Source organism: Chiloscyllium punctatum, chromosome 27 (assembly GCF_047496795.1).
Source record: "Chiloscyllium punctatum isolate Juve2018m chromosome 27, sChiPun1.3, whole genome shotgun sequence".
In the NCBI taxonomy this organism is placed as follows: Eukaryota; Metazoa; Chordata; class Chondrichthyes; order Orectolobiformes; family Hemiscylliidae; genus Chiloscyllium; species Chiloscyllium punctatum.
The window spans coordinates 19,152,266-19,180,133 of NC_092765.1; the positions used below are offsets into that span (position 1 = coordinate 19,152,266).

Sequence of the window (27,868 nt, forward strand, 5' to 3'; positions counted from 1 at the left end):
TAGACTTCTGCAGTAGAAAATGTTATTGATTCATTACCCTCAGAAGAAATTCCTTTTAATGTGTTTTAAATGAGCGACTCCTTGTGCGTTCTGAATTTAGACAACCTTTCCGCATCAACCCTGTTAAGTCCTCTACTAATCTTGCATGATTTAATAAGGTCATCTCCCATTCTTCAATATTCCAATGAATACAGGCCCGATGTACGCAACCTCTCCCCATAACACATTCCATCCATACCTGCGATTGGGCTATTAAATCTTCTCATGACTACCTCCACTGTCAGCATAGCTTGCCTTCAAAATAGTGTTTGGTATTTTTCATTTAGCCGAGAGACAGACAGATTTTGGTTTAATGTCTCACACCTGAAAGCTGATACATGTTGAAGTGCCTCCCTCAAATATCAAACTGGCCTGCATTTAGGTTTCTGGAGATAGCTCCCTCAACAAACCCACTGTGTCCTAAAAAATTTGCATTCACATTGAAGATTTAATGGATTTCAGGCACTTAAAAATAGCAATAAATCTTATGGTATAACAGCCAGAGTGCAACTTTCTCTAATTTTCCCTAACAGCCAGACACCGACATGAAAACAAATACAGGGAAGAGAGAAAAGACTAAAAGTAAGCAAACACGACCATTTTGCTGAACAGGATATCACATTTATTACTGAGAAGTGATTAATAATGAAGAAAGGGCAAATTCCCAGCTTTTCACTGTTGATGAAGAGTGAAAAAGATTAAGCAGTTTCTGTTTTTCAAAGTTCAGTGTCCAAAAAAAATTCCATACAGTATTCCTTTAGTCCAGTCTTCTTTTTTAATTAGGTGGATGCAGACTTAATTGGCAGCAATTAAAAAAAAAGGTTCACCATAACTGTTGTGAACAGTAACCATTTAAATTTTTTTTCAACGAAAGGAGGGACAACAGAGAAGTAACAGCTCTTTCCTGGAGCATTTTCAAAACGAAACGAGCAGCATTTGCAGGAAAAGGTGGGGTGGGGGGGGTGGGGTGGGGGGGTGCAGTTCTTAAAACAAAAAAGGGCCTTGATGTTGCAATTTGGACTCCATAAATTAAGCTCAAGTTGGAGAAGGAAATCTATCCACGTGGTGACCCAGCTGTGCGATTGCCTTTTCGATGCTGTGAGGCCACTGATTTCTTTTCCAAGGAAATATAATTTAAATGCAGCCCACGAACCATAAAAATCAAAAATTGATTTTAATTTTTTTCAAACAGAAGGAAAACAAGTTGTACCACTTTGTAAAGTCACAACTGATAGTTGAAAAAGGACTTTTTAAACATTTTTCCCCACCTAGTTCTTGCTATCGTTCCCAAAGTCCTATAGAAGAGGATTAACGTCTGACAACTACAAGTCTGAAAGTCTTAGAATTCACTGAAAATGAAAGGTGGGGGTGGGAAGGCAGGGGAAGGGACAGGAAAAGGGATCTTCATCATCACTCAATTTCTTGAAGAAAATTCAGGACATGACATTTAGGTCGACGTCATATTTCCAGAGAATACATCGTTACTTGACACGACCTTGACGTTCCTGTAAAAAAAAAGAAAAAAGGTTTAATCGACAGTTACCCAGGCTGGCTCAGGTTTAGTGACAGCAAAATACACAATTAGAAACTGCTGAGGGAAAAACCCCTTACAATGAGGATATTTAGAACAGAATGCTGCACTGTTTAATTCAACAGTCCATAAGTTATTTCAAAGGGGCAGGTTCATAAACTTTAATATTCTCTTTCAAACAGCTATGGAAAAGGAGCTGAACGACATGACTTGTGCATAAAACCAAAGATAGCACAAATTTCATGGCATGTGTCTATTTTGGTACAATCGTTGAATTCATTCATTATCAGAGCTGAAAATGTGTTGCTGGAAAAGCGCAGCAGGTCAGGCAGCATCCAAGGAACAGGATGACCTGCTGCGCTTTTCCAGCAACACATTTTCAGCTCTGATCTCCAGCATCTGCAGTCCTCACTTTCTCCTCCATTCATTATCTATCAGGTCAAAGCGTACCTAGAATCCAGTTCCCTGATTGACAATGGCAATTAAAGTCTGTTAAAACCCCTTTTGCTAGAGTTGGTTAGGGTTAGTGCAAAAGTAATACATAGTAGATGTTAAATCTGTGGCTATGTTCTGTACCATCAACTGGCAGAGAGGGAAGTGCAAAAGTGCCCTTTTTTCTCAAATCACCAAATACTTCATTCTATGACTAAATACTTCTGACAGGCTGCCATCTATGTAGGAAAACATGGGACAATTTGCATGCAGCATGTTCTCTCAAAACAAATAAGACCAATGTGCAGATTATCTACTTTTGGCATTTCCAATTAAGGAAGATTGTTGACTGGAAGAACAAGGACAGTTTTTCCAGCACTTTGTTATAACATAACAGAGTAGTAAGTGTGTTACACATTCAGGGACGGGGATACAGAGAACAAAGTGAACGAAGGGGTGGGAAATTTCAGTCAAGAATTAAAATCCTAATTGTCCTCAGGGGTCCCCGCTGGGAAGTGGGTGTTGGCTGATAAGGACAAATGTAATGCTCTCATTGAAGAAAGATTGGCATTTGTTGTCTGACTGAACAACACAGCAGGAACCAGTGGTACAAAGTCATATATGGGCAGACCTAGGTTAGAAGTCAGGTGACCTTTTTTAACATATTAGAGTGAACTTGTGGAACAGTTGGGCAGGTTATGTAATGAAAGTTGATCCACTTAATTCGTTTAAATTGAAAGCTGGACCTATTTCTGGCTGAGGGAGGTTTCCTCATACAAGAGGTAAATACCTCATGTTGAAAATGAGCAGAGCAGGAATGGCTTAGATCAGTTAAGGGGATTGAAGATAAAATTGTCAGTGCCATTCTACGGACAGCATTTGTTTCTCCTCTCTTTGGAAATTACCTGGCTCAAAAGGTGTACTGAGTAGTGTCTGTTATTGTGATGCACAAGACATCACAACTGCGTGGGACAACTAAGATAGGCCAGAAAGTTTCTCTCCCATCTTTCATTTGTTTTAAGACCTTTTAAGATTATGCATGAGGAATCCTGGAAACCTTGCATCCAACCAAAGGGACATCATATTTAGAGGCAAATACAGATAGGAAAATAAACTAAATAGGGTCATTCCAATTGTCTAATGTTTAATTATTTCTTTAATCCTATGGATCATTAGTTTTGAGTGAGTTTACAGAACATTTTACCCACATTAAAATGTGGTTATATGCATTAATTATAAAACAATCACTACTGCATTTTGCCTTTTTATGCATTTTGGTGGGTTGCTACATAATCTCAACATGCTTTCTTTTTGCAGGAGGTGTTAGCAACTGCATTCAAGACAGAAGTCAATACCTTTGCAGGGGCAAGAAGATACTATCTGATTCACTACACCTCTGCCAGCACCCTGAAAGAGCAAGTTTCCAATTTCCTGCTTTTCCTAATAGTTGCACACAACCCCATTTCAAGTATTTATCCTTCAAAAGTTACGAATGAATCGGTTTCCACCAGTCTGTGTGCTCTAGATCATAACATTTCACAGAGTTAAAAATAAAACTTAAACCTCCCCGCCATGAGCCGTGTTATTGTTTTTAAATTACACACAAACGTGCAAAGATGGAGTTCATGAATCTTTTTTGTTAGAGCACAGTTTACAGCTAATTACTGCATTAAATTAACAGATTTATGATTAAACCTACAACGATATCTCTTCTTATCCCAATCAATGACTTCTTCAGAGAAAGGGCAGTCATAGATTGATGTCTCATGAGCTTACTTCACATGTTTAAATATTTTTCTCACCTTTATTTCTGCATCATTGTGCACTGGAGCTCATTTAACACAGATTCAGACACCTGGAAATTGCAAACTGTCACTTTCCCAGGATATGAAACAGAAGTGACTAGCAATGTAATAGTGACATCACCAGCAGGCTACCCCACAAGACATATTTATATTTCACATATACTCTCAATGCACTCACCAGTACCAATTATTTGGGAAAAATGCAAATTACAGTCCAGCCAATCTAAGCTCAGAAAGACAGAGACTGTGTTGAAATTCTATCAGTACAACAGGAAACTTGGGTCTGGAAGCTCAGAACATATGCTGCAGAACATATCTTGTGATAAGATATATGTCAATGAGACTGCTGCTGAGAAAATATTGGAACCTGGATATCGGAAGTTGGGCAGCACGGTGGCTCAGTGGTTTGATTCCAACCTCGGGTGACTGTGTGTGGAGTTTGCACATTCGTCCTATGTCTGCGTGGGTTTCCTCCGGGTGCTCTGGTTTCCTCCCACAGTCCAAAGATGTGCAGGTTAGGAGAACTCGTCATGCTAAGTTGCCCGTAGAGTTAGGTCCATTAGTTAGGAGGAATGGGTCTTGGTGGGTTACTCTTCAGAGGGTCGGCGTGGATTAGTTGGGCCGAAGGGCCTGTTTCCACAGTGTAGGAAATCTAATCTAATCTAAAATCAACATTGAATGAGCATGATTTAAATTTAGACCTTAGTATCATAAAACCACGTTGCCTCTTGCATTCGGACAGATCATTGAAGCAAGAAATTGAGTCAGAGAGATATACAGCCTGGAAAGGGACCCTTCAAACCAACTTGGCCATGCTGACCAGATAGCCTAATCTAGTCCCATTTGCCAGCTCACATCCTTCTAAACCTTCCCTATTCATGTACGCACCCAGATGCCTTTTAAATGCTGTAATTGTACCAGCTTCCACCACTTCCTCTGGCAGCTCAATCCATACACGACAACCCTCTGCGTGAAAAAGTTGCCTCTTGCGTCCCTTTTAAATCTATCCTCTGACCCTAAACCTATACCCTCTAGTTCTGGACTCCCTGGATCCAGGGAAAAGACATTGTCTACTTACCCTATCCACACCCCTCATGACTTTATAAAAGTCATGCCTCAGCCAATTTTTCTAAACTTCCATGCGTTTTGATAATTTTACAATGCTGTGACAATAACAAGCCCTTCATTCTAGTGTACAGTTCATCCTAAAAACACAACTGTATACAATAATGCAGGTATGGTCTCATCAATATTCTGCACAGTTGTAACAAGACTTCACTACTTGTATATTCTCTTATATAAAGTATTTGATTCTTGCATAAGTAGGTACTACAGTACAAGGTCATTAGATTGAACTATCCGAGAAGGGAATGACAAAGAAGCATTGGATTAGTTCTTAAAACAGGATTACTTTTTATCGTTGTGTTAGGAGATGCATATTTCTTTCTGTGAACACCATTACAAAAGTAAGAAAACTGAATATCATACGTGGAGAGCAATAATATGTACAATTTGACTTGGATTTAATAAAATAATTTTTCCAAGAGTTTTAAGATGTTAAATACTGATCACTGGCAAATAAATAGCAACAATCTGATACACTAAGTACATTCAAAATTGTAAAGTGTGATATAATTTATTGGTTTTCCCTAGGTTTCAAGAAACCTAATTTCTTGTAATACTACAGACCACTTAACTATTTATAGAGAGAAAGTTAAATTATGCAAAAGATACTTACACTCCAATGGAGATGCCGAAGATTATTGTTCATTCTAAAGACTGAGTGTTATTTGCTTTCTGTAAAATGAACGCAATTCAAGTGCTAATTTACCAAAGATTGGTAAACTTTAGACACTCCTGTACGATGGCTGCAAAACTCAACAGGACATGCATAGGGACAAATCTTTTCCTTAGTTCCTAACAAAAATCAGCAAGGCAGCCAGTGTGGAACTGCAGGAGATGGGGGAAGATGCTAAATGAGTATTTTGCACGAATGTTTATTGTGGAGGACGTGAAAAACACAAAATGTGACATGTTAACAAAATGTCCATTTTACAGAGGTGGTGGTGCTGGATGTCTTTTAACACGCAAAGGTGGATAAATCCCCAGTACCTAATCAGGTGTACCCTAGAACTCTTTGGGAAGCTAGTTGTCCCTATTTACAGGTCCTATTGAGTCTTACAGGCATCATACAGGAGTGTCTAAAGTTTAACAATCCTTGGTTAATTAACACTTTTAAATTGTGTTCATTTTACAAAAAATGCAAATAACACAAGTCCTTAGAATGAACAATAACCTTAAGCATCTCCACTAGACTGCAACTACCTTTTGCATAATTTAACTTCTTTCTGTCTATAAATATTTAAGTGGTCTGTAGAATTCCAAGAAATTAGTTTTCTTGAATCCTAGGGAAAATCAGTAAATTATATCATACTGTGCAATTTTGAATGTATTTAGTGATCAGTTGATTGCTATATTTGCCAGTGACTGATCAGCTTAAAACCCTTGGGAAAATTAAATATTTTATTAAATCCAAGTCAAATTATACATATTATTGCTCTCCACGTATGATATTCATTGTCCTTACTTTTGTTATGGTGTGTTCACAGCAAGAGAAATGTGCATCTCCTAATAATAATGATAAAAATTAATCTTGTTTGAAGACCTAATCCAATGTTTCTTTATTCTTCCCTTCTTGGCCAGATCAATCTCATGACGATGTACTGTAATACCGACTTGCACAAGCATCAAATACTTTACGTAAGGGGATATACAAGTAGTGAGGTCTTGTTACAACTGTGCAGAGTATCGATGAGACCATATCTGCATTATTGCAGTTATGTTTTCAGGGTGAACAGTACACTAAGATAAAGGGCTTGTTATAGCACAGAATTGCAAAATTGTCAAAGCACACGTAAGGCCACAAGAAAAAGGTTGAACAGGTTAGGTATGTACTCATTGGAGTCTAGAAAAATGAGGTGACCTTATTGAAATATCAGATTTTAAAAGGGTAGATAGAGACAACGATCTCCTCCTGAGAGAATCTAAAACGTGGGAGAAATTATTTCAAAATAAGGGGGTCACCCATTTTAAAGAGATGAGGGGGACTGTCTTGTGAGGACCATTAAACTTTGGAATTTACAACAAAACATTGGAGGGTGGGATGTTGAATATATTCAAAGCTGAGTCAGACATATTCTTGCACTACAAGAGAGTCAATGGTTTTGGAGGCAAGCAGGAAAATAAGAGTTAAAACCACAATCAAATTAGGCATGATCTCATTGAAGGCAGCGCAAGTCAGAGGGTCCAAATTCATCTCCCTCCTGCTCCTATTGCTTATTTTTTGTCAGTATCCATAACGAGCATCTGCAATCTTAGTTGGAGCGAGTGGCGTTCGAGGGTACTCAGGTCTCACGGTATCTTCCCCTTTCACAACTTATTGCCAGAAAGTAATGTCGACCTGATTTTGCTACTAAGTGGAAAGCCGTATATTTATCCATGCATTACTTCATCTGCCATGCATTTGCCCACTCCCTCAACTTGTCAAAATGACACTACATCATTGCTGTATCTTCCTCACAGTACACCCTCCTTTGCGATGTCTGTAGTTATTAACATATTGTGAATAGTTGGGTCTGAACGCCAACATCTGCAGTAACCCATAGACAAGGGCTCTAATCAGAAAAAGCCATTTTCCCCCCATTATTTCCTGTCTACTAGTTCATTCTCTATTCATGTCAGCATGTTATCTCTCAATCCCACATGCTTTAATTTTACATACTAATCTCTTACGTGGGACCTTTCAAAAGCCTTCTCAAAGTAAACCACATCTATTGGTTCCCCATTATTGTCCGAGTTAGCTCCTGAAACAATTCTAATAGATTAATAAATGATTTCCTTTCCATAAATCCATCGACTCTATCCAATCCTATCACTGTTTTCCAAATGTTCTGTTGTTAAATCTTGTTATAAATCAACACTAGCATTTATGCCACGATTGCTGCCAGGCTAACTAGTCTATAATTCTATTTGTCTCTACTTTCTTTCTTAAATCGGAGTTACAGCTACCTTCCAATCCACTGGAGTGGTTCCAGAGTCTTGAAAGATGACGTACAATACACTAACTATTCCTAGGCCGCCAGTACTCTGGGATGTAAATTATTGTGCCCTGCTGATTCATCAGCATTTAATCCTAATTGCCCAGCAAGATTTATTTCCTAATTCTGATTGTTTTCAGTTCCTCCAGGTCCCGTTTCCCAATATTTTTCAGAAAATTGTGTCATCCTTTATGAAGTCAAAACCGAACTATATATTTAATTAGGCTGCCATCTCTGTCTGCCTTGTAACTTCCCCTGTTTCTGAATAAGGAACCTATATTTGTCTTCACTAATCTTTTGCTCCTCATACACCTGTAGAAGGCTTTACAATCAGTTTATATATTCCCCAGATATAGTACGCTCACATTCTATTTTCCCCTCTCAATCCCGTTGTTCTACTTTGCTGAAATCTGAACTGTTCCCAATCCTCAGGTCGCCTGCTTTAACAAATTTGTATGCCCCTTCCTTGGTTCTAATATTCTTCCTAATTTCCCTCATTAGCCATGGTCAGTCCACCTTCCTGGGTTTTGTTTTGCTACCAGATAGGAATGAACAATTTTTTTTGAGTTCTAATGTGCTACGTAAATTTTTGCAAATTCCTACCCATCATCATCATTCTCCAATTTACTGCAGTCAGCTTTCACCTCATGCTTTCCTTTATTTAGACTGAATACACCAAATTAATTATTTCACTCTAGATCTTAATGAAGAATTCTATATTATGGTCACTCTTCCACAAGGGGTCTTGCACAAATAGACTGTCAATTATTTTCTCATTACAGAAAATTACTTAATGAGAGCCCGTTCTCTAGGTGGTTCCTCAACACTTTTATCCAGAAAAAAAATGTTATACACTGTCCATGAATTCAATTTTCTACTCACATCTATTTAGATGGAGCCCTTCTCCACTAAGAGTACATATCCCCTCTAAAACCAATGCTAACATCCTTCATTCTTTCTTATCTACACATCATTTCCATCCATAGTTGTATGCCAAAACATTTTCCTGGTTATCAATAATGGGTTCAGTTTAATCACTGAGCTATTGAGACCAAGGGCTGGCTATTCAAGTACAAGGCACAACAGGGGCAAAACAAAGGCTTCCATATAGTATCTTAGGAAAGAGAACCCAATATTTGCTTTTCAGGGTCCAGGTATAAATTTGGGTTTTCTAACCAAAGTACAACTAGGAGAGGCTTCTTTCCGGACAATATTATGTTATCTACCTCCTGCAGTAAAGTAAATGAAAATATTTACAGTCGGCAAGTTTTATTTTTATTGCTAAACATTTAAGAGTTTATTGTGGGTCAAAGGTTAATAAATATTATTTTGCTGTATACAAACTCCCATTTCCTACATTTTAACAATATTTCATTGGTTGCAAAACACTTTGGACCAATAGTGAAATCCCAGTAAGTAATTACCAAAAAATGAAGTACCAAATCTATGATGGCATGTCCATTTACAACACAGAGGTGAAAAGGGTTTGATGTTAGAATGATATCACAAACAGGTCAGTCAAATAGTCTTTGCTGGTGTTTATTCTCTCCAAGACTGTCATCCCTTGCTACCTCATCTCAGTCAGTATAATATTCTATTCCTTCTCGTTGTTGTACTTTATCTTTACCTTAAATGAATTTTGCTATTCACAATTATTCCCTACATCTACCCTATCCAAACCTTTCATAATCTTAACGAGTTCCCAGATTACACCTAAATATACTCTTAGCTTTAGATTAAAATACAGACAATAAATGTTTAATTTATACAAATTGTAGAAGCTCATTCATTTTAATACTGGACTAGCATTATATTGTTCTATTTTGTGTTAGGGTTCATGCATTGCAACACAATGAAGAATGTGTTTAGCAAATTACAGAAGAGATCAAGGCAGATCAATAGTTTCACAAAAAAAAAGTTGTTTCTGCTGCAGCCAGCTGTGTGGGCATTGTTAATTTTGTGACTTACTCAAGGCCCATGCACCTGCAAACAACCACCTTTCAGTCAAAGTGTCTGAATTGTGTCCCCAAAGCTTAATTGAGAAGGTTGAGTAAGATGTTTGTGGAATTCATCAAACTCTAATAAACAAACAATGCAGGACCAATATTTCTGCTCACATGTAAATACACCTCAGGTGATTTGTGAAGCAAATCTTCACTCAAAAAGCACATTGAAAACCCATTACTCCAACCATCTAGAAAGCCAAAGACAATTAGGACACCTCCAAGATATATTCCAGCCTGGTTTAGAAGTATGTTGCTGTTCCTTCAACATCACAGTCAAAATCTTGCAAATCCATCCCTAGCTACACCATGGGTGTGCCTACTACAGATAGGCTGCAGCACTCCTTTTCAAGAGCAGTTAGAGATTGGCAACAAATTCTGACCTTACTAACAATACTAATCACATGAATAAAAATGCCAATTACCAGGTGATTCATTGATTTTCATATCAACTTCTTACACTATGCCCATTTCCTTATTTACTGTTTTTGCCTCACACACCAGGTACTTTCATTGTGTGGGAACAAGCTCCTGGTTTTATCTACAGCAATAAATAATTCTATGTCTCCTAAAAAGATCATTGCCTTTGATATTTCACTGCTTTCTAGTCTATGCGTAAATTATTTGTGGTCTCAAAAAGTGCTGAACATTTTTTGACAATGTTTCAGTCACTTAATACAACTAAAACTACTTTCAACTTCAGTTCAACAACATGCCTACCCAGGTTAATACCAGTCTGGAGACCAACTCAAAATTAAAAAGAAACCCTGCATTAATTTTTGTTCTAAGGCACTGACATTAATTGAACTTTGTTCCGTGGACACCAAATAGCAAATATCAACTTAGCTGGTTAAGTGCTACCTTGTTACTTAGTCTAATTACAAGTTCAGAACCTGATCAATAGCTTTCTAAAATTGCAAATTTATTGCTTCTCACACATTATTTGCACCATTTACACTCTGCTCAAAGCATAGCTCATTAATTCATCATAGAGGTAATCCTTTCCCTAAAGCCATACAGTTTCTCAATCGGTTACTTTCAATATATTCCTCCAGTCCAATCCTTTGTAAAATTTCATTAACAGTCACTAAAACCTAAGTAATCTTTCCCTAGGTCAAATTGGTCTTCTTTATTCAAAAATAAAATTGCACATAGTGTGCTTTCACCAACACAAACTCATCATCTCAAATATTTTCACAGGCACAAGTTCCTCAAAGAATTAGACAAGATTAGATTACAGTATGGAAACAGGTCCTTCAGCCCAACATGTCCACACCGACCCTCCGAAGAGCAACCCACCCAGACCCATTCCCCTATACTTACCCCTTCACCTAACACTACGGGCAATTTAGCATGGCCAATTCACCTAACCTGCACATTTTTGGGCTGTGGGAGGAAACCCACACAGACATGGGGAGAATGTGCAAACTCCACACAGATAGTTGCCTGAGGTGGGAATTGAACCCGGGTCTCTGGCACTGTGAGGCAGCAGTGCTAACTGCTGTATTAAGCCCTGTAAAATGTAATCTCCAGCTCCACAAATTCCATTCTAAGATTCACAGTTACTCAATGTGCTACAGTAACTGATTAGTAAGTCAACATTTTATGTTTTCCCCAAAGCAGATATAATAACTACTAACTGTACCATCTCCTTTCTTCAACGGCTTATTTGGGCTCAGGAGAGTGCTCAACACATTTTTTAAAAACTCAGGCCATTAATCAAATTTCTTAAGAAAACACGAGGACATTATTTTTCTGTTGTAGCAGAAATCTTCCCCTTTTGTTTATTTATTTGTATCTTTGCAGTGTTCAGTCAGTACAAGCAGCTGAATTTTCAGTTTCCTGCAAGCCAAATGCCCGACTTTGTTATTAGCACTCAACTTTATGTTACAAAAGAAATACTTGTTTGCAATGTGTGCTTACACATTGGTGTAACCAGTTGCAACAGCAGACACTTTAAATGGACACCAGATTGCCAAGGCTCTTGCATATATGCAATGCCAAAGGAATTCTCAAGGTCTCAAAGTTAGATTTGGAAGGAAAGGAGGAATACATAATATCAAGTCTTGTCAGAACACAATTAAGAAAAAGGGTTAAAACAAGTGACAATGAATATGACCATATTGTTCTGGGATGTTCAGACACGACAGGTCACTACAGATGCAGTTGATTTATTTAGTTTCTTCTGTCCTCTATACAAGATGATGTGCAAATGTCTTCTGAGGCTGTGATGAAGCAGCCTTTTGGACAGGGCAAGAGAAAAATCAGGAAAACCCAGAATTGACAACTAGAGCAATTGCAGAGTATTTGCAAACCAGGATTAGGGCTTTAAATTCTCTAAAGATATCAGCCTAAAAAGAAGTTCAGCTCAAGAAGCCAAATTGGTTCTCAGAAAAAAATTTCAGACTTAGTGTCTCCCATATTTCCAAATCATGCAATCGCAGGAACTGCAAACTGCTTTAAAACAAATAAAGTACTTTTGATTTGGAGACGCTGGTGTTGGACTGGGGTGTACAAAGTTAAAAATCACAACACCAGGTTATAATCCAAAAGGTTTAACTGGAAGCGCTAGCTTTCAGAGCGCTGCTCCTTCATCAGGTGGTTGTGGAGTTTGAAAAGTAATCACTTTTACTTCATAGCAAAATTAAGCACTATTTTGCACGTAGCAAGCTTCCACAAAAAACAAGGCACTGAGCCATTAACTGTTTTGTGATGTTGACTGGCATACAAATATCAACCACGGTATTAAAGAAACATCAGGGAAGTCAACCCTAAAGTCATCCTAAATGAGGCCTTGGTTTAACCTCTCATCTGAAAGGCTGGCCTTTGGTTTTAAACCAGTCTCCTACATCTGATGGGGACAACTGAATAAAATTAATTTTAAACTACTGCAGTTCCATTTTGTGCACAAACTATGGTATCCTCACAGAAGAGCTGGTCAGTTGAATCACAAATGGCAGTCCCAATACATAGGATCACAAGGCTAAGCTTCAGACGTTTTGCTGGTCTACGTCCTTACGTAACGCATACTGAAATTTATTCACAAGTCTCAAGGAAGAAGGTATTTTATTCATAAATAGGTCCTCAACAGTAGAGTTTTAAGTATCCACAAATAGGGACAATGGCAATCAAGTGACAAAAATTAAGTAACTGGCAAAGATGCAGGACAGTAAGTGATTACAAAACACACATGAAACAAGGGACGTTTGAGATTACTCGCTTGCTATGTGACTGAAACCGTTGTCAAACTCTGCATTGAAAGGCAAACATCAGGTTCTTTACATAACGCTGAGCAGAGAGGTTTATTAACTATTTCAGTCTGAACCACCAGAAAATGCTTCCTAACTATGATTTCACTCAAAATATCACGCTACTTAGGTTGATGATTCATGCTGGATAGTTCTTGGTGGAAATGTGTACACAGGTTAAGGTGATAAATACTTGCATTTAGACAGAACTGTAGCATATCAAAGCATTGAACAATTTTTAAAATAAAGAATGCTGGTTGCTGGATTGATTTACACAGACTTAACAAATAGGCCATTTGGCTTAATTGATCAATGACAGTAATCAAACGTGGCATTAGTAGTCTCCATAATTCCTGACCTTACTCTTTCAGACTATCCTTCTATTCCTTTCAGGATGCAGAGAACACTTTACAAAATGCTTTGCAAAACAATTGACTAATTTACATAGCAAAGTCCCACAAACAACAAGCGAGATAAATTTTGTACACTTTAAACAGTGTTATGGTACTTAAGTATCCAAACAGTACATCTCTAACAATGCAGTACCCTCACACATAACAATCAAGTGTTAGCAGAGATGAAATACAGAGGAACCTCCATTATCCGAATATCAATTATCTGAACATCGGATTATCTGAAGGAGATCCCGGGGTCCCGATAGAAACATTTCAGCAAAGAGCTGCTTCAACCCTGATCGACTCTTTTGTTTACAGGTACAATGATTAAAAACAAACTTAACTGCTGCCAAGTAGTCCTGGACAGTCCAGGCACCATCTCCAAATGAATGACCTCATGCCCTCGCTCTCTCTCCCCCTGCACTTTCCCTGGGGCTCTACACAGGGGTGTACTCTAAATCCCCCTTCCCAGATAACCTCTCCAACAATACCCTGTATAGGGCAGAGGTGGAACCTGTCAAAATGTTACAGTAAAAGGTTGTGTGCGCACGCGTGCTATTTAGAGACTTAGCGCACAAACACAACAGCAGTCTGACAGTTGGGGTACAGTCGGGCTGCCTAGGGTGGGGGGAGGTGGACGATGGGTGACAGGGTTGGTGGTGGATGGGGTGAGGGGCAGACAGGAGGCACAGTGGGAAAGGACGAGGGCCGGGGGAGCGGACAGGGTTTTTTTTTTTTGGGGGGGGGGGGGGGGGGGGAAGAGAGAAGGCAGTGTCCTGCTGCCTAGTCTCCTGAACGGGGAGCACACTTACCAGAAAACTCCGAGCCCCAGAGGAAATCAATTAACCGAATAATCAAGTATCCAATCAAAATTGTGCCCACCCATCTCGTTTGAAAAAAATAGTTTCCAGTGCATCAGTTTAACATTTCTCACGGCAACCCCCAAAACCCAATGTGACTCAAATTTTGGGACACTTTCTTTGTGATGTGAAATTGGTTCAACCCAAAATTTCCAAAGCTGATTGCATCTTTCCTCAGAATACAGTCTTGCACTGGTGCAAAATTTTAACTCAAATGCAATACAGCATGCAAACACCTTGTTACCCCAGAACATGAAAGACATAACCTAGACCACACAATTTTTAACTTGTTCAAAATATTTAGTGTTATGTATTTTCGAAAATGATTACCCTTTTGTGAATAGCAATCATTTTTTTTCCTGACAAGGTCAGTACTTGTTGCCATCCTCAGTCCTTGAGAAAGTTCAGGTGGCTGTCTTCTTAGACAATTATATTAGACAATCTAGCAACGATGCTCCCAGCAACATAGTATTCCAGACTTTGGTTCAGTAATGTACATTCAAGTCAGGAGGAAGTGACATTGAGGTGATGGTGTGCCCCATCATAATGTGCTTATCCTTCGAAGTGATGCAGGTTGTAGATTCAGGAGGTACTGCCAAAGCAGCCTTTGAGAGATGTCACAATATCCCAATATAGATAGTACACACTGCAACCACAATAAGGAGATTGAAGGTGTTCAAATGCATAGATGGGATGCCGATCATGCAGCCAGTTTTGCCCTGTAGAATATATGGAATTTGCTATGCAGTATTTCAGATAGCATCACAATAAACTGCATACAATATCTGCATTTGACTTCCTGATCCACCGCATCACCATAATTAAATGAAATATTCATCCATTTTAGATTAGATTAGATTACTTACAGTGTGGAAACAAGCCCACACCGACCCTCCAAGGAGCAACCCACCAAGACCCATTCCCCTACATTTTACCCCTTCACCTAACACTATGGGTAATTTAGCATGGCCAATTCACCAAACCTGCACACTTTTGGACTGTGGGAGGAAACCGGAGCACCCGGAGGAAACCCAGGCAGACACAGGGAGAATGTGCAATCTCCACACACAGTTGCCTGAGGTGGGAATCGAACCCGGGTCTCTGGCACTGTGAGGCAGCAGTGCTAACCACTGTGCCATCCAAATTGGTGCTCTTGAAGAATGTAAATACTGAGGGTGGGGACATGGCCCACGTCATTCATTGAATGCCAGGATTTACACATATACTGATCAGGCACAGCAGTCACTTTAGAGGTTATATATAATTTTTAAAATCCCTTCATACTATAGCAGCACTGTGGTTTTCACCAACTCTTTCTTTCGCTTCAGAGTTGTCAGACTTGCTAAGCATTTCCAGCACTTTCAGTATTCATCAGTGGTGAAAACCCAGAGATTAATCCAATGCACCAATTCTGATCACCAGAGATTTTAGAGGTCTTTTACAGCCAATTGAAATGCATAGTTTGTTACATTTTCCTATATCACAGAATGGAGAATAGAGAAAACATAAGAAATCTGCATGGGAGATATATTATTTAAACCTGGTCAGGCATCACAATCCTTCTAGCAAATTTACCCACAGCATTCATTAAACTCTGCAAATGGCTAGTATTGTTACTAATCCTATTTGATAAGATATTAGCAAGAAGAAAATTCACATTTGAGCCAATATACTTTTATTATATGATACACTTCTGCGACACCCAGAACTCATTCCCCTAAATTTTCCCACTACTTCAGCCTACTCTCAATTCAATAGTCTCCAGACTTCAGCCAAGTCTGAATGGACAAAATCTATAATGTTAATGCAGGGAGGACAGTTTCTGTTCAAGTGGACATTAAACATTATACATCCATTCCATAACTTTTACTGAAATTCTAGTGGTATTACTTAAGACAAATCTAATTCTATTATCCATCAATTCAGACAGAATGAGGATCAACAGGATGTTTTATCTATTAGAAAAAAACTTAACACTGTACTCAAAAGGTTTGCAGAGGTTTCCAAAGTTGACAATTTTCAGTGTATCACAGTCTTCGAATTAACATTTTTTAGCGTGACCAACCTTTTTAACACACTCCTCCTCCTCTTGACGTTTTTCGTAATGAGAAAAGTCATCAAAGATAGAGGTTGTATGCTTGTAACTGGCAATAATTTTCAGAACCTGCTTGGCTTTTTCCAAGGGCACCTCTTGAGTGTCTCGGGAATTGGTGACAGGTTTATTCTCATTGTTTTCCAGGCGAATGTGCCGCAGTTGACTATTGGGCACGTCTTTCACAAATATCCACCTCACATCAAACCGTCCTTTCCACTTGTCCTGAGACCACACCCCAGCACAAGTGTTGTAGTCCACAGTTGACTTCATCTCTGCAACACCACAGAAGTGGCCACTCCCATTGACACTAAACAAGAGGTAAACAGGGCCCTTGCCGTTCATCGTACGGTAGGCTGCATCCAGTCTCTTATTGCCATGCTCGGTACTACACCAAATGGAATACTTAATAGAGCGATGGATGTCATCCTCAGAGTAGCTTTTAATGATGAAAACCCGTCCATGCTTGGGATTCCAGTCAAAATCCTTGGGGTTATAGTTGTTTACAGATCTCAGTTTCTCCAATACTGGATGTGCTTCCACAGAAGTGGAATTTGAATTCCCATGTGACAGTCCAATGCCCCCAGCATCCACTCCATTTTGGCCAAATCCAGCTGCCCGGTTGCGAGGTGCAACCCAGCGGTTTGGCTGTGGTTGCTGTTGCACCGGCTGTGGAGGCACCTGCTGCTGTTGGCCTGAGGAAACCTGCTGCGGTTGCATATTCACCACTTGTTGGTTCAGTGGCAGGGGAGGTGGCTGGCCTTGTTGCTGGTTACTGGTTTGAGTTGATGGTTGAGGAGTACTTTTGGCCACAGTTGCCTTGTTATCCCAGGTACCAATATCCATATTATGTTTAATTGGAGGTGGTGGAAGGGATGGCCCAGCAGCTCCACCTTTGGCTTTCTTGGGTTGGGGTTTTGCTGGCTTGCTTGCAATGTCTGCCCATGAAGTTGGCTTCGGGGGTGCAATAGTAGTTGGTGGCATGGGATTAGAAGGTATTGCATTACTCGAAATAGTCGATATAGGATTACTCCCAACAGCAGAACCTACCATTTTAGATACGTTATTCGCAACGTCACCACCACTTATCTTCAGTCCTGCCATACCTTGGTCAATGTTATTCATACCCGGTGCTTTATTCAGTGTCTCATTCGTAAAAGCTGATTGTCCATCCATCATAGCTCCACCCAGAGAGCTGGGAGGATAGGCATAGCTGCTAGGACTATACCCTGAGCTCTGAGTGGACTGTCCCTGAGAACTGTTGGTCCCCCAAGCCGAGAAGTCCACACCACTAGGAAAGAAGTTAAACCCATGCTGGCTCAGGAAAGGAGTGTTCCCCAAAGTTCCTGGCTGTCCAAACATTGCATCAGGTAGAAAGTGATGCTCTCCATTACTCAGTTGTCCATATGACGTCAGATAGGGCATCGGTGGGTCCCCTCCTGTTGACCAGGCAGCCTCACCTAATGAATACTGAAACCCTATAGATGGACTATAGTAACTTGGTAGGTAGGAGTCAGACATGGCAGTGTAGGTATTGTTCTGTTAAAGAGAAAACAAACATTCAATAAGCAACACTGCATAAAGAATAAAGAACCATGATGATTCTAATTAAAGTCTCATTACACTCCAAAAATTAAGTCCTACTGCTACCAGAATGAGAGAAGTGCTCTGCACTATTACTTGAATTTCCATAATACATTTTAAAATGAGTGCACACTCATATGCACATAACCATCAACACTGCAAAGAACATAGAAAAACTCCCCAGAAATCTTTGGGCTATACAATGGGTGCAGTTTGGCCCCATGAACAAAACTCAATCCTGACAATACCATCTGGAATTAGTCAGTAGCAGATTTTCTTTGCTTAAAATATCAGATTTTGAAATTTTAATACGAAAGGATGAAAACCTTGTACCTTGCATAAGTTGGAGGAAAAAAATGAATAGATTCTTGGGTTTTTCTTGCTTAAATTTCCCAAAGTTTCCAAGCTAATGCTCTAATTGAGGGGTAAAGGATTCTAAAGCCACTCCTTCCCAATGATTTCAAATTACTTGCTGCTCAAGCAAATCTTGAAGTTGGGAATTCAGAATGCAAGGAAATCATTTGCATGCCTGTATCAGATTAAGGACCATAAACATATTGAATTTTCCATCCTAAATTTATCTCATTATTAGTGCCATCAATCTGAACCCAAGTTCCAGATTATCCTCACCTTGCTCCTCTCCATAAAAACTGGATCCATGATCAAGATTTTGGTCACCTGTTCCAATAGCTCTTGACGTAGTTCATTGTTATTTTTATCTTCTACAATAATGCTATCAAAGTACCACAGGACTTTTAACTTATATGATTTTATTTAAAGTTGTCAAGGGAATGACTTTCCTTCATTTGTACTAATATCCCTCACCTGGAAAAGCGTGCACACTGTTTAAAAACGTGAAATTTTTCTTCATCTGTGTTCAGATCACACACAGGCAGCATGGTGGCTGAGTGGTTAGCACTGCTGTCTCACAGCGCCAGGGACCTGGGTTAGATTCCTGCTTCGGACGACTGTGTGGAGTTTGCGCAATCTCAGTGTCTGCGTGGGTTTCCTCCCACAGTCCAAAGATATGCAGATTAGGTGAAGTGATCATGCTAAATTGCCCATAGTGTTCAGGGATGTGTAGATTAGGTGCATTAGTCAGGAGTAATGTAAAGCAATAGGGATGGGGAATGGGTTTGGGTGGGATACTCTTTGTCGGATCAGTGTGGACTTGCTGGGTCAACGGGCCTGTTTCCACACTGTAGGGATTCTACGATTCTAAACACAAACTTGATTCATTCCAAGGAAAGTAGAAACAAAAAGCACCATGAACATCACAAAAGGTTAAAATAAATCACTTTATACTGAATGGGTTAATACAAAGCAAATGGAACCAAACTCCATCTAATTATAAAGAATTTCTTTTTAAATGAATAGCTTTTAACAATTTTGCCTGATCAAGTGGTTTTATAATTCTGCAAAGTAATTTGGCCACAAACATTTCCACGGAAGTGCATAAATGTATCCTTTGTTCAGACTGAAGCCCAAACTATATGCACAATTATACTATATTCTAATTACAAGACTGTAATGGAGACATGGCACAACTCTTCTATTGATTCCTATGGACACAACTTCCACTAGGCATTTGTTTGTAAAGCTGATAACTCAAAAGGTGGCCAGTGGTTGCACCACTTACTGGCAGAACAGAATGAAGAACTGTTGCTTTTTTTTTGAAAGGAGGAAATGCTTGAGTATTGCAATTGCGATTACTAAATTGAATTGCACAATCAACTTCCAACAAAAAAATGTCAGATATTCAGGATGGGAAATTAACTCATGCAAACTTATTTTTGGTCTAATATGGCTCTCTATCATATCCTTTCTAATCCAAGGTTAGAACAGGAACTAGGATTTGCTCAATTTCACCAAGGCATTTAAAAAAATGACAGGGCGCTAGAAAATTCCTAGAAAAGCCAACCCAAGCAAACTTGCAGGCAACAAGACCAGTGGCAGCATAAACAATTTGCACTAAGTGATACAATAATTAGGATACTTGACAAATAGCAGCCAACATAAATAGACATTGTGCCACTATCATGTTTTCAGATTTTTGATCCTCTTTCTTCATGGAAAGGATTACTGAAACTCAATAACTTTGAAATGTCTTTTTTGAAAAAAAAGTGAACGCGTGTTAGGTTGGAAGGAAACGGTCAACAGATGGCTTGCATTTTGAGAACATGTATTAAAGCCAGATTTGCTCCTTATTATGAGTGCTACCATGATCTCACCTCAGGTGCACTGAGAAAGTTTTCACTTGCCCAGAATGGAATATTCTGCCGAGCTTTGCGTAAAGTAGGTTTAGCGGGGGTTTAAGAGTCTGGTGTAGAATAAGAAAGGTAGGTTTGGTCAGAAGGAAAATACAGTAAGGTTGTCAAGTGGCGTTAAAAAATAAATAGCAATCTACTAAAGGAGCAAGATATAAGTTGTCTGATGGAGATTTGAAGGATGGGGGTTGGGTAATCTAATTGAAACTTATATTGAATGGCCTGGACAGAATGGATTTTGGGAAAACGTTTCCATTGGCAGGAGACACTAGGATCAGAGGGCACAGCTTTACAGTAATGGGAAGACTTTTTAGAATGGAGATAAGGAGAAATATCTTCAGCCAGAGTGTGGTGAATCTGTGGAATTCATTGCCACAGAAGGCTGTGGAGGCCAGGTCATTGAGTATATTTAAGACAGAGATAGAAAGATTTTTGATTGTCAAGGGGATCAAAGGTTATGGGGAGAAAGCAGGAGAACGGGGTTGGGAAACTTATCAGCCATGATTGAATGGCAGAGCAGATTTGAAGGGCCGAATGACCTAATTTCTGTTCCTACACCTTGTGGTCTTCAGATTTCTTTTGTAAAAAACATTTGCTGTCAAAAATGTTGGAAGAATAAGTATACAAGACATGACAACGGGACATTTATCATCACTGAATGGAATTATCTGGGTACATGTCAGACTGTACAAAATCTACAGCAGCACCCAAGACTACTGAATATTGATCACACTTAACCAAAGGAGATTTCCAGGGCAATGCTGAAACTTGAAGTCAGAAAAAGGATGCAAGAAAGATTAATTGAAAAGATGAGAGAGGTTTTCTAGAAAGAGGAGGAAAGCATCAGACAGGGAATTTGAAGAAAAAGACTCTAAACAGTCAATATGCTCAGCTTTCAATCATGGCACAAAGCCTCAGACGACTGACTGTGTGGAGTTTGCACATTCTCCCCGTGTCTGCGTGGGTTTCCTCCGGGTGCTCCGGTTTCCTCCCACAGATGAATTGGCCATGCTAAATTGCCCATAGTGTTAGGTAAGGGGTAGATGTAGGGGTATGGGTGGGTTGCGCTTCGGTGGGGCGGTGTGGACTTATTGGGCCGAAGGGCCTGTTTCCACACTAAGTAATCTAAACTAATGACGTGCAAATAAATTTCAACAGAATGGGTCATAATTCTTTTGGTGGGGGTGGTTTGGGGGGAGAAGCAGCTACAGGGCCAGCTCAGCAAAAGCCCCTAAAAAGACTCAAGATTGGGGATTTTAAATTTAATGATATTAACAACAGGCCAGTAAGGAAAATTCTAATGGCAGAGACTAAAGCAATGTGGTTTATACACAATTATGTTAGGATTCAGATAAAGCCAAAATAATTATGGAGATGTAATTCTGTGGTCTTTGTAATAAACCGGAACGTAGGCCTGAAGCTGACAAGTTTGAACAAAACTCAGGCACCAAATGATTTGACCTAAATGTGTGAACATTAAGGGGCATATGGATGCAGAGTCAATGAACAGAAAAAGGTGGCACTTGACATGGCGGCTCAAGGACGACAGCCTTGCTCTTCCTGATGTTGAGCTGGCAAGCTGTGAATCATCCAAGAGTTGACAAAGGATCGGAGTCAGAGCCAGATTTCATCAACGTATATAGAAACTGATCACATGCTGTTCCTGCTCAAAACAGAACTTCCACTAAATGTCCACAAGCAGGAGGTTGAATGGAGGAAAATCATTGTAAAGGAAATTCTTTCAGATTTATTCCCAGGCGGAGGACACCACAGCTTTTGAAATTCTCTGGATAAAATCAGCTAAGTCAGCAAAGTTGCATTAATGTTGGAGGCTTACTGCGGTCTAAATGGCAAAACACTGAACAATCTATTGGGGGGAGCTTTTAGAAAACATTTTAGAATGAAATATTTTGCTGAAATGTGCTCTCCAAGGATCCAGCCTCAAAAAGATAAAAGGTAAATAACTTCCATCCTAAGATTAACCAGCATTCTTGCCCTTTGCTTGTATTTTAATTCTCCTTATTCTAAGTAACCACAATCTTAATAGCCTGTCTCAAACAATCTGAAGTCAACATTTCATACATCTGGGTTCAAAACATATTTAGATCATTTTTACATGTACTGAAGTATCTGTTTAAAAGCACAGATTGATTAACTAAAGTTAGTTTTAGTATCTTCTCCACAGGAGAGATTTCAAAATAGTTAGAACATAAAGTATGAATAGTCCCATCCAATAATGACAGCCATTATTTCTCACCCTGCCAGTCACTGATTTCTTGTGATACAATTGTACAGCCTGACTGCAAGTGCTTTTTCACAAGTCAATGTCTGATTAGCTCCCTGATGCTTCTAGTCTCTCGAAAGTCCAATTCTCCCTCCAGAAAAACAAATCATTAAAAGGAAATTCATGATGAACAGGTGCAGAATTTTTTGAAGATAAATCACAGGTACTGAACTCCCCAAAGCCAAAGTTAAAAATGCTTGGGTACGGGAAAAGTCCTAAATTGTCACCAGGAGTTTACATACAATATCACTGCGCAAACATTAGTTCTTATACTCTAGATTTCGCCATAACTTCTAATCAATGGGAAACCTTTAACTAGGAGGTTGGCTTGTATATCATTCTATTTCCAAGTCTGTGTTGCATTAAGGCCTATTATAAACTTTGAGAAAATCTGAAGTATTTATCCTCAAAACAGCTTGACTCCATTAGTAGTTCTTGTATACTTGATCAGGAAAACACTAGCCCAATACTCATTTAGGAAGATAATCTCAGGTGCTCATCCAGTGCTGTACTGAAGGAGTGCTGCATTGCTGTCTGAAATTAGGTATTAAATCAAGGCCACACATTCCTGTTCAAAAGGAATTTTTTTTTTATTCCACAGTAGCACTTAACGAGTAGCCCTTGAATAACCTTGGCAGTCATCTTCCCTCAACCGACCAATTCTAAAAGCCTCTGTTCTTTTGCCTTTTATGGGATCTTGCAGGTTATAAATTGACCATTGCATATGCTTGCGTAAGCAAATTCATTTTAGAGCAATCCAAACTGGTGAAATGTGAAGGTATCACAATCGCTAGGGTTGCTAATTTATAACAAACTTATTAATGAAATTTTGAAATATGCCGAGTATATTAATTGGATATAGTGAACTATTTTGCAGCAGGTTAGGAGAGAAAGTCCTGAGTTATTCTGCTAACAGAGAGAACAGATGAAGAACATGGTTTGATCCTATTAGTGTCCTTCACTCAGAGGCATAATAATCTAAGAATCCCTACTTTTGGAAGTCAGCTAGAATCTCCAAGTCACAAACAAAACCAGAGAGCACTGCAAGCAAGTAGGTGCATGGGTTTCAATAAGAAACTCAGGGTCAGTTGTGATATTCATTAGAATCAACTTCCACTATGGAGTGCCTTTAATGCAAACTTTCAAAAATAGATTATAAAGAATATGATTGAAATTGAAATCCTGCAAGGGTCAACATCTCCAAGAGGGAAAGTAAAGAACTGAAGAAAGTATTTGAGGGAAAAACTGGAGTGGTACTCTATGGAAAACAGTTCCTGTTTCTAAATCTTATACTGACATCCATACCTAGACTGCTCCTCTTCAGATTCCCATAAAATAAGGTTCCCAATTGTGGAACTGAACCGAAATTAGGCTGTGAACTGAAATATTGACCAAAAAAGGCAAAAACCTATAACATAGCTACATATAAAAAACACATACAAGAACAATGATATTATGTCTAGACAGCAAATCCGTCCATCCTGAAAGGTATGATTCAAGTGCACAACTGCAAAAAAAAAAGAATTTGTTTTCTAATTCGTCCTGACAAATTTCCACCTAACTGATGAAACCAGCCCACAAATTAAATTCATCACACGTAGCAAGGCATTGCCAATTTTATTCTAGATACAGAACTCCCCCTATACTCATCACAATCTCCAATGTTTCATATTCATAAAATCAATGAAACATTATCCATTTCCTCAACTCCCAGCCCACAAATTGCGAATAAAATCTTTACACACTCACCTGCCTGGTCTGAGTGCTCAAATAAGGCTCAAAGTCATCGTCATTTAGTGCATCCTTTTGATGAACAGCACCATTTTGCACTATAATAAAATTGGAGGGGGAAATATTGAATAAAAACTGGAAATAATAGGCAATGAATTAGATAATTAATGCAAACTAGATCTGGAAAGCTTAAGCTTACATAGAATTCAATGAACAAAAGAAAATTCACCCCCTTGCTTCCCTTCCAGTTACATCCTCTTGAAGTCAAAGTCTAGGAAGCAACTGTCATCAAGTAGGGAATCAAACAATCCCACTCCTGCACTTCCAACCAAGAGTCGAGTCAGTATGACTCACTAGCTCACCATGCAGTATATTTACTCAGTAGGCCAGACAAGCATGTGATGCAGGCATTCAAAGATACAGCATTCCTGCCAAGATAACAAACTCAGGGCCTATGAATAGCAGCCTGGCCTTTTCTTCATAAGTTTTCATTAACTAGGTATTTCTCAGTAATAAAACTGAGGCATCTTAAAGTAATAAGTGTTTGCGATTTTTGAGAGAAATAAGTGCCTTAACAACCTCTTCAAGTAGATATGGCCACTGCAGGAAAATAGAGGATGCTACTACATAGAACAGATTGCCAATTTTTAAATGAGGAAAATAAATAAAATTATGTAAATGGTCAGGTGATAATCACACTGTGTAGTGCTTAGTCAGGCATCCAAATGTTCCAATCTCGACTAAATTACCTAACCTCTACTTGAGTGCTCATGACAGAATCTACAATTTTCCTCAGCAACGTTGGGTTACAAAGGGTTCAATCAGTCAAGATTTCTGAACAACGCTCCTGATCACTATTCAATGGCTCCCTAAATGGAAAATGTTCAGCCTGGACATCAACTATATACAGACTGCATTCAGTTGTGATGGCTTTCCCAGCTGAACAGCTTGCCAACAAAACATCTAGGTTCACACTTGAGTGGTAGCCAATTGGAATTGTATCCCAGTGAGTCAGAGCCTTATTAAAAGCAAGTTTTTTTGGCTTATGGGAAAGGGTGAAAACCAAAAGTAGAAATCAAGAGAAAACAAATTTTAAAAATTAGTTCATATCTCAGACAAACTCAGGTATATGACATTATAAATTCTAAAATCTGACCAAGCAAGCCATTATTTTGGGAAGGTCAAATTATTATTTTTCAATAATCCAAAAGCCCTGTAGCAAGCATATGATCCACACACTTATACAAACATGAATGTAGATCAACAGAAGCATTGGCGAATCTGCTGGCCATGTGTTTGTAGTTCAAACAGCAAAGCTATCAGAAAGTCCAGAAGGATCTTTCCTTAGACTTTGTATCACAGATCATATTAATTTATAAGGGTCTGGCATGATCAATCTAAAAAGGTCTTTTACTTTAATTCACTGTACGAATTGTGGCCCATATGAGATTTGCTTCTATATTTATACTTTCCTCAATTATTACACATTCAAACTGTAAGCTCAAGGCTTATGACCAGTTAGCATTTTAGTGCAGCAAAACATAGTTGTTTTTGGAACGGTCTCTAAGAGTGTTTTAAATTGTTCAAGAGGTGACTTAGCACTGAAGTAATGAAGTTGACAAGGGCAGGCAAGTGCTGTATGGCTGAAGATTACAGCTCAAACAAACATTCCATATCAGGAACAGGTCTAGGAGGTACACATCTATGATTAATATGAATAGCATTGTCACTAAAAATGTTAACAGTGCCATTTATCTTTCCAGTGATACAAATCGGTTTACACCTCAAATAACTATGCATGAGCTTGAAGCAAAAAAGTGAAGTGAAAACAAAAATTGAAAATGGAAAACTTATAACTGAAAACAAAGAAGGGTAGTTCCAAGATCTAACAGAAGGCAGTACCAAAGCAAGTATCTACAGCCAACTAAAGTTCTGAAGAATGGTCACTGTGGCCAAAACATTAACTCGAGTTCTCCCCACAGGTGCTGTCAGACCTGCTGAGACATTTCCCCCCAAGCAATTTCTGTTTTTGAATCTATAGCCAACCTTATTTACAAATATAACTATCATGACTTTTTCATAAGTGAACTCCACATAAAATTCAATACAAACTTGAGAGAATCACAAAAATATACTAGGTCCTTCATAATAATGGAAAGTTTAAATGGGGCAATCTTAATTAAGAAATGTGGTATAGACATTTGGTTGCAACACATTAAACTCATTCATCAAAAAATTGTGAAATGCTCTCTCCTACCCAATTAAGGGAGTGCCGTGCAAATACAATTGTACAAGTCTTAAATCCTCGTTTAGTGTTTTCAAAATCTGAACCATCCAAAAGTAGTTACAACTAACAGTGCAATTTCTTTGCTTGAAAAAAGAAAATTATAATGAAGATGCCGATAAAATGCATTAGTCATTCTTCCTGTTCATGGGGTAACGTGTATTTTATAGCAGGGCTCCTTATAAATTAACCATTCAGCTCTGCTCACAGATTTCCCGTTCCCGCCCCAGGTTGCAAACGGAGGGAAGAAAGAAAGAAATTGAGGAGAGAGTTGAGACGGTTAAAACTCGTACATTGGCCACTTTAGTCTGACTGGAGCTCCAGGCTCTGAGGCCTGCGCCGCTTCCTTTTCTAAAACACACGGACCTTCCTGATCGCAGGCACAGATCGAATTAGTTTTGAGTAAAGTGCCCCCCCCCCCACCACCAGCGAGCCACCATTTTAAAATAAAACACACAAGACCAGCCGAGACTGCAGCCAAGAGGCGGCCACACTCTCTTACCTTTATTTCCTTGGCCTTTCGGTCTCTGAGTCAGCCGGTTTCCGGGCGGACGAGGGAGAGGGGTACGGGGGGGGGGGGGGGGGGGGGGAAGGGGGGAAAGAGAGAGAGAGAAAAAAACACAGGAAAAAGCATTAATCGAGTGTCGAGGCTGCAGCCTTGTGCAAGTAGAGGGGAATTTACAAAGCACCCCCGCGGCCTGATTCACCGGGAGAAGGCGGTGGGAGATAAGAGTAAGGTTTTGTATCCTTACCTGGTCCAGGACACTGGTGGCCGACATCTCTTCATGAACTGAGGCCGGAGGGGGGTTGGGGGAAGGGGGGAGGGTTGGGGGAAAGGGGGAGGGGGGGGGGGTTAAAGAGTTGAGGTACACGGGGTCCCGAGGCTGTGGGCTGGGCTCCAGCGGCCTGCACAGCGCGCTGATTGAACCAGCTGCGGGAGGGCGCCGCGCGGCTCACGATTTAATATATTTTTTTCCCAATCTCCGACCGACCGAGCGAACGGACTGGATCCCGGGGAAATGAGAGGGCGGAGGGGTGCGCTCGATCCTCTCTGCCGCCGGCAGGGAAAGGGCCTTATGTCAAGAAAGGCGTCCGACGATTTGGCTCCGATCCCGGTCTGCCTCTCTCTCTCTCTCTCACTCACACACACAATGGCCGACGCGCTCACATGGGCCGCAGCTGAAACCCAGCGTCGCCCGCCCGCGCACTCGCCTCA

The 27,868-nt window shown here is 39.6% G+C and overlaps 1 protein-coding gene across 2 annotated transcripts; it reads right to left on the reverse strand.

Annotated features, from left to right (window-relative positions):
- Window positions 1-638: 638 nt before the first annotated feature.
- On the reverse strand, window positions 639-27,868 carry ythdf2 (YTH N6-methyladenosine RNA binding protein F2). 2 transcript variants are annotated; one of them, XM_072548239.1, is made up of 5 exons: window positions 27,405-27,868; window positions 27,155-27,179; window positions 24,387-24,466; window positions 16,476-18,041; window positions 639-1,544 (listed from the first exon to the last, which is right to left on the reverse strand). In XM_072548239.1, the coding sequence occupies exons 1-5, from the start codon at window positions 27,429-27,431 to the stop codon at window positions 1,521-1,523; spliced, it is 1,722 nt and encodes a 573-aa protein (XP_072404340.1). In that variant the 5' UTR covers window positions 27,432-27,868; the 3' UTR covers window positions 639-1,520. The 2 variants fall into 2 exon arrangements, with proteins under 2 accessions (XP_072404340.1, XP_072404341.1); XM_072548240.1 differs by lacking the exon at window positions 24,387-24,466.

Coding starts and splice junctions, on each gene's coding strand:
- ythdf2 (XM_072548239.1), bottom strand. CDS start 27,431: ATGTCGGCCACCAGTGTCCTGGACCAG. Junction 18,042..24,386: donor TGAGCACTCAGACCAGGCAG/GTGAGTGTGTAA, acceptor TCTCTTTAACAG/AACAATACCTACACTGCCAT. Junction 1,545..16,475: donor AGGAGGAGTGTGTTAAAAAG/GTTGGTCACGCT, acceptor TTTTTTTTACAG/GAACGTCAAGGTCGTGTCAA.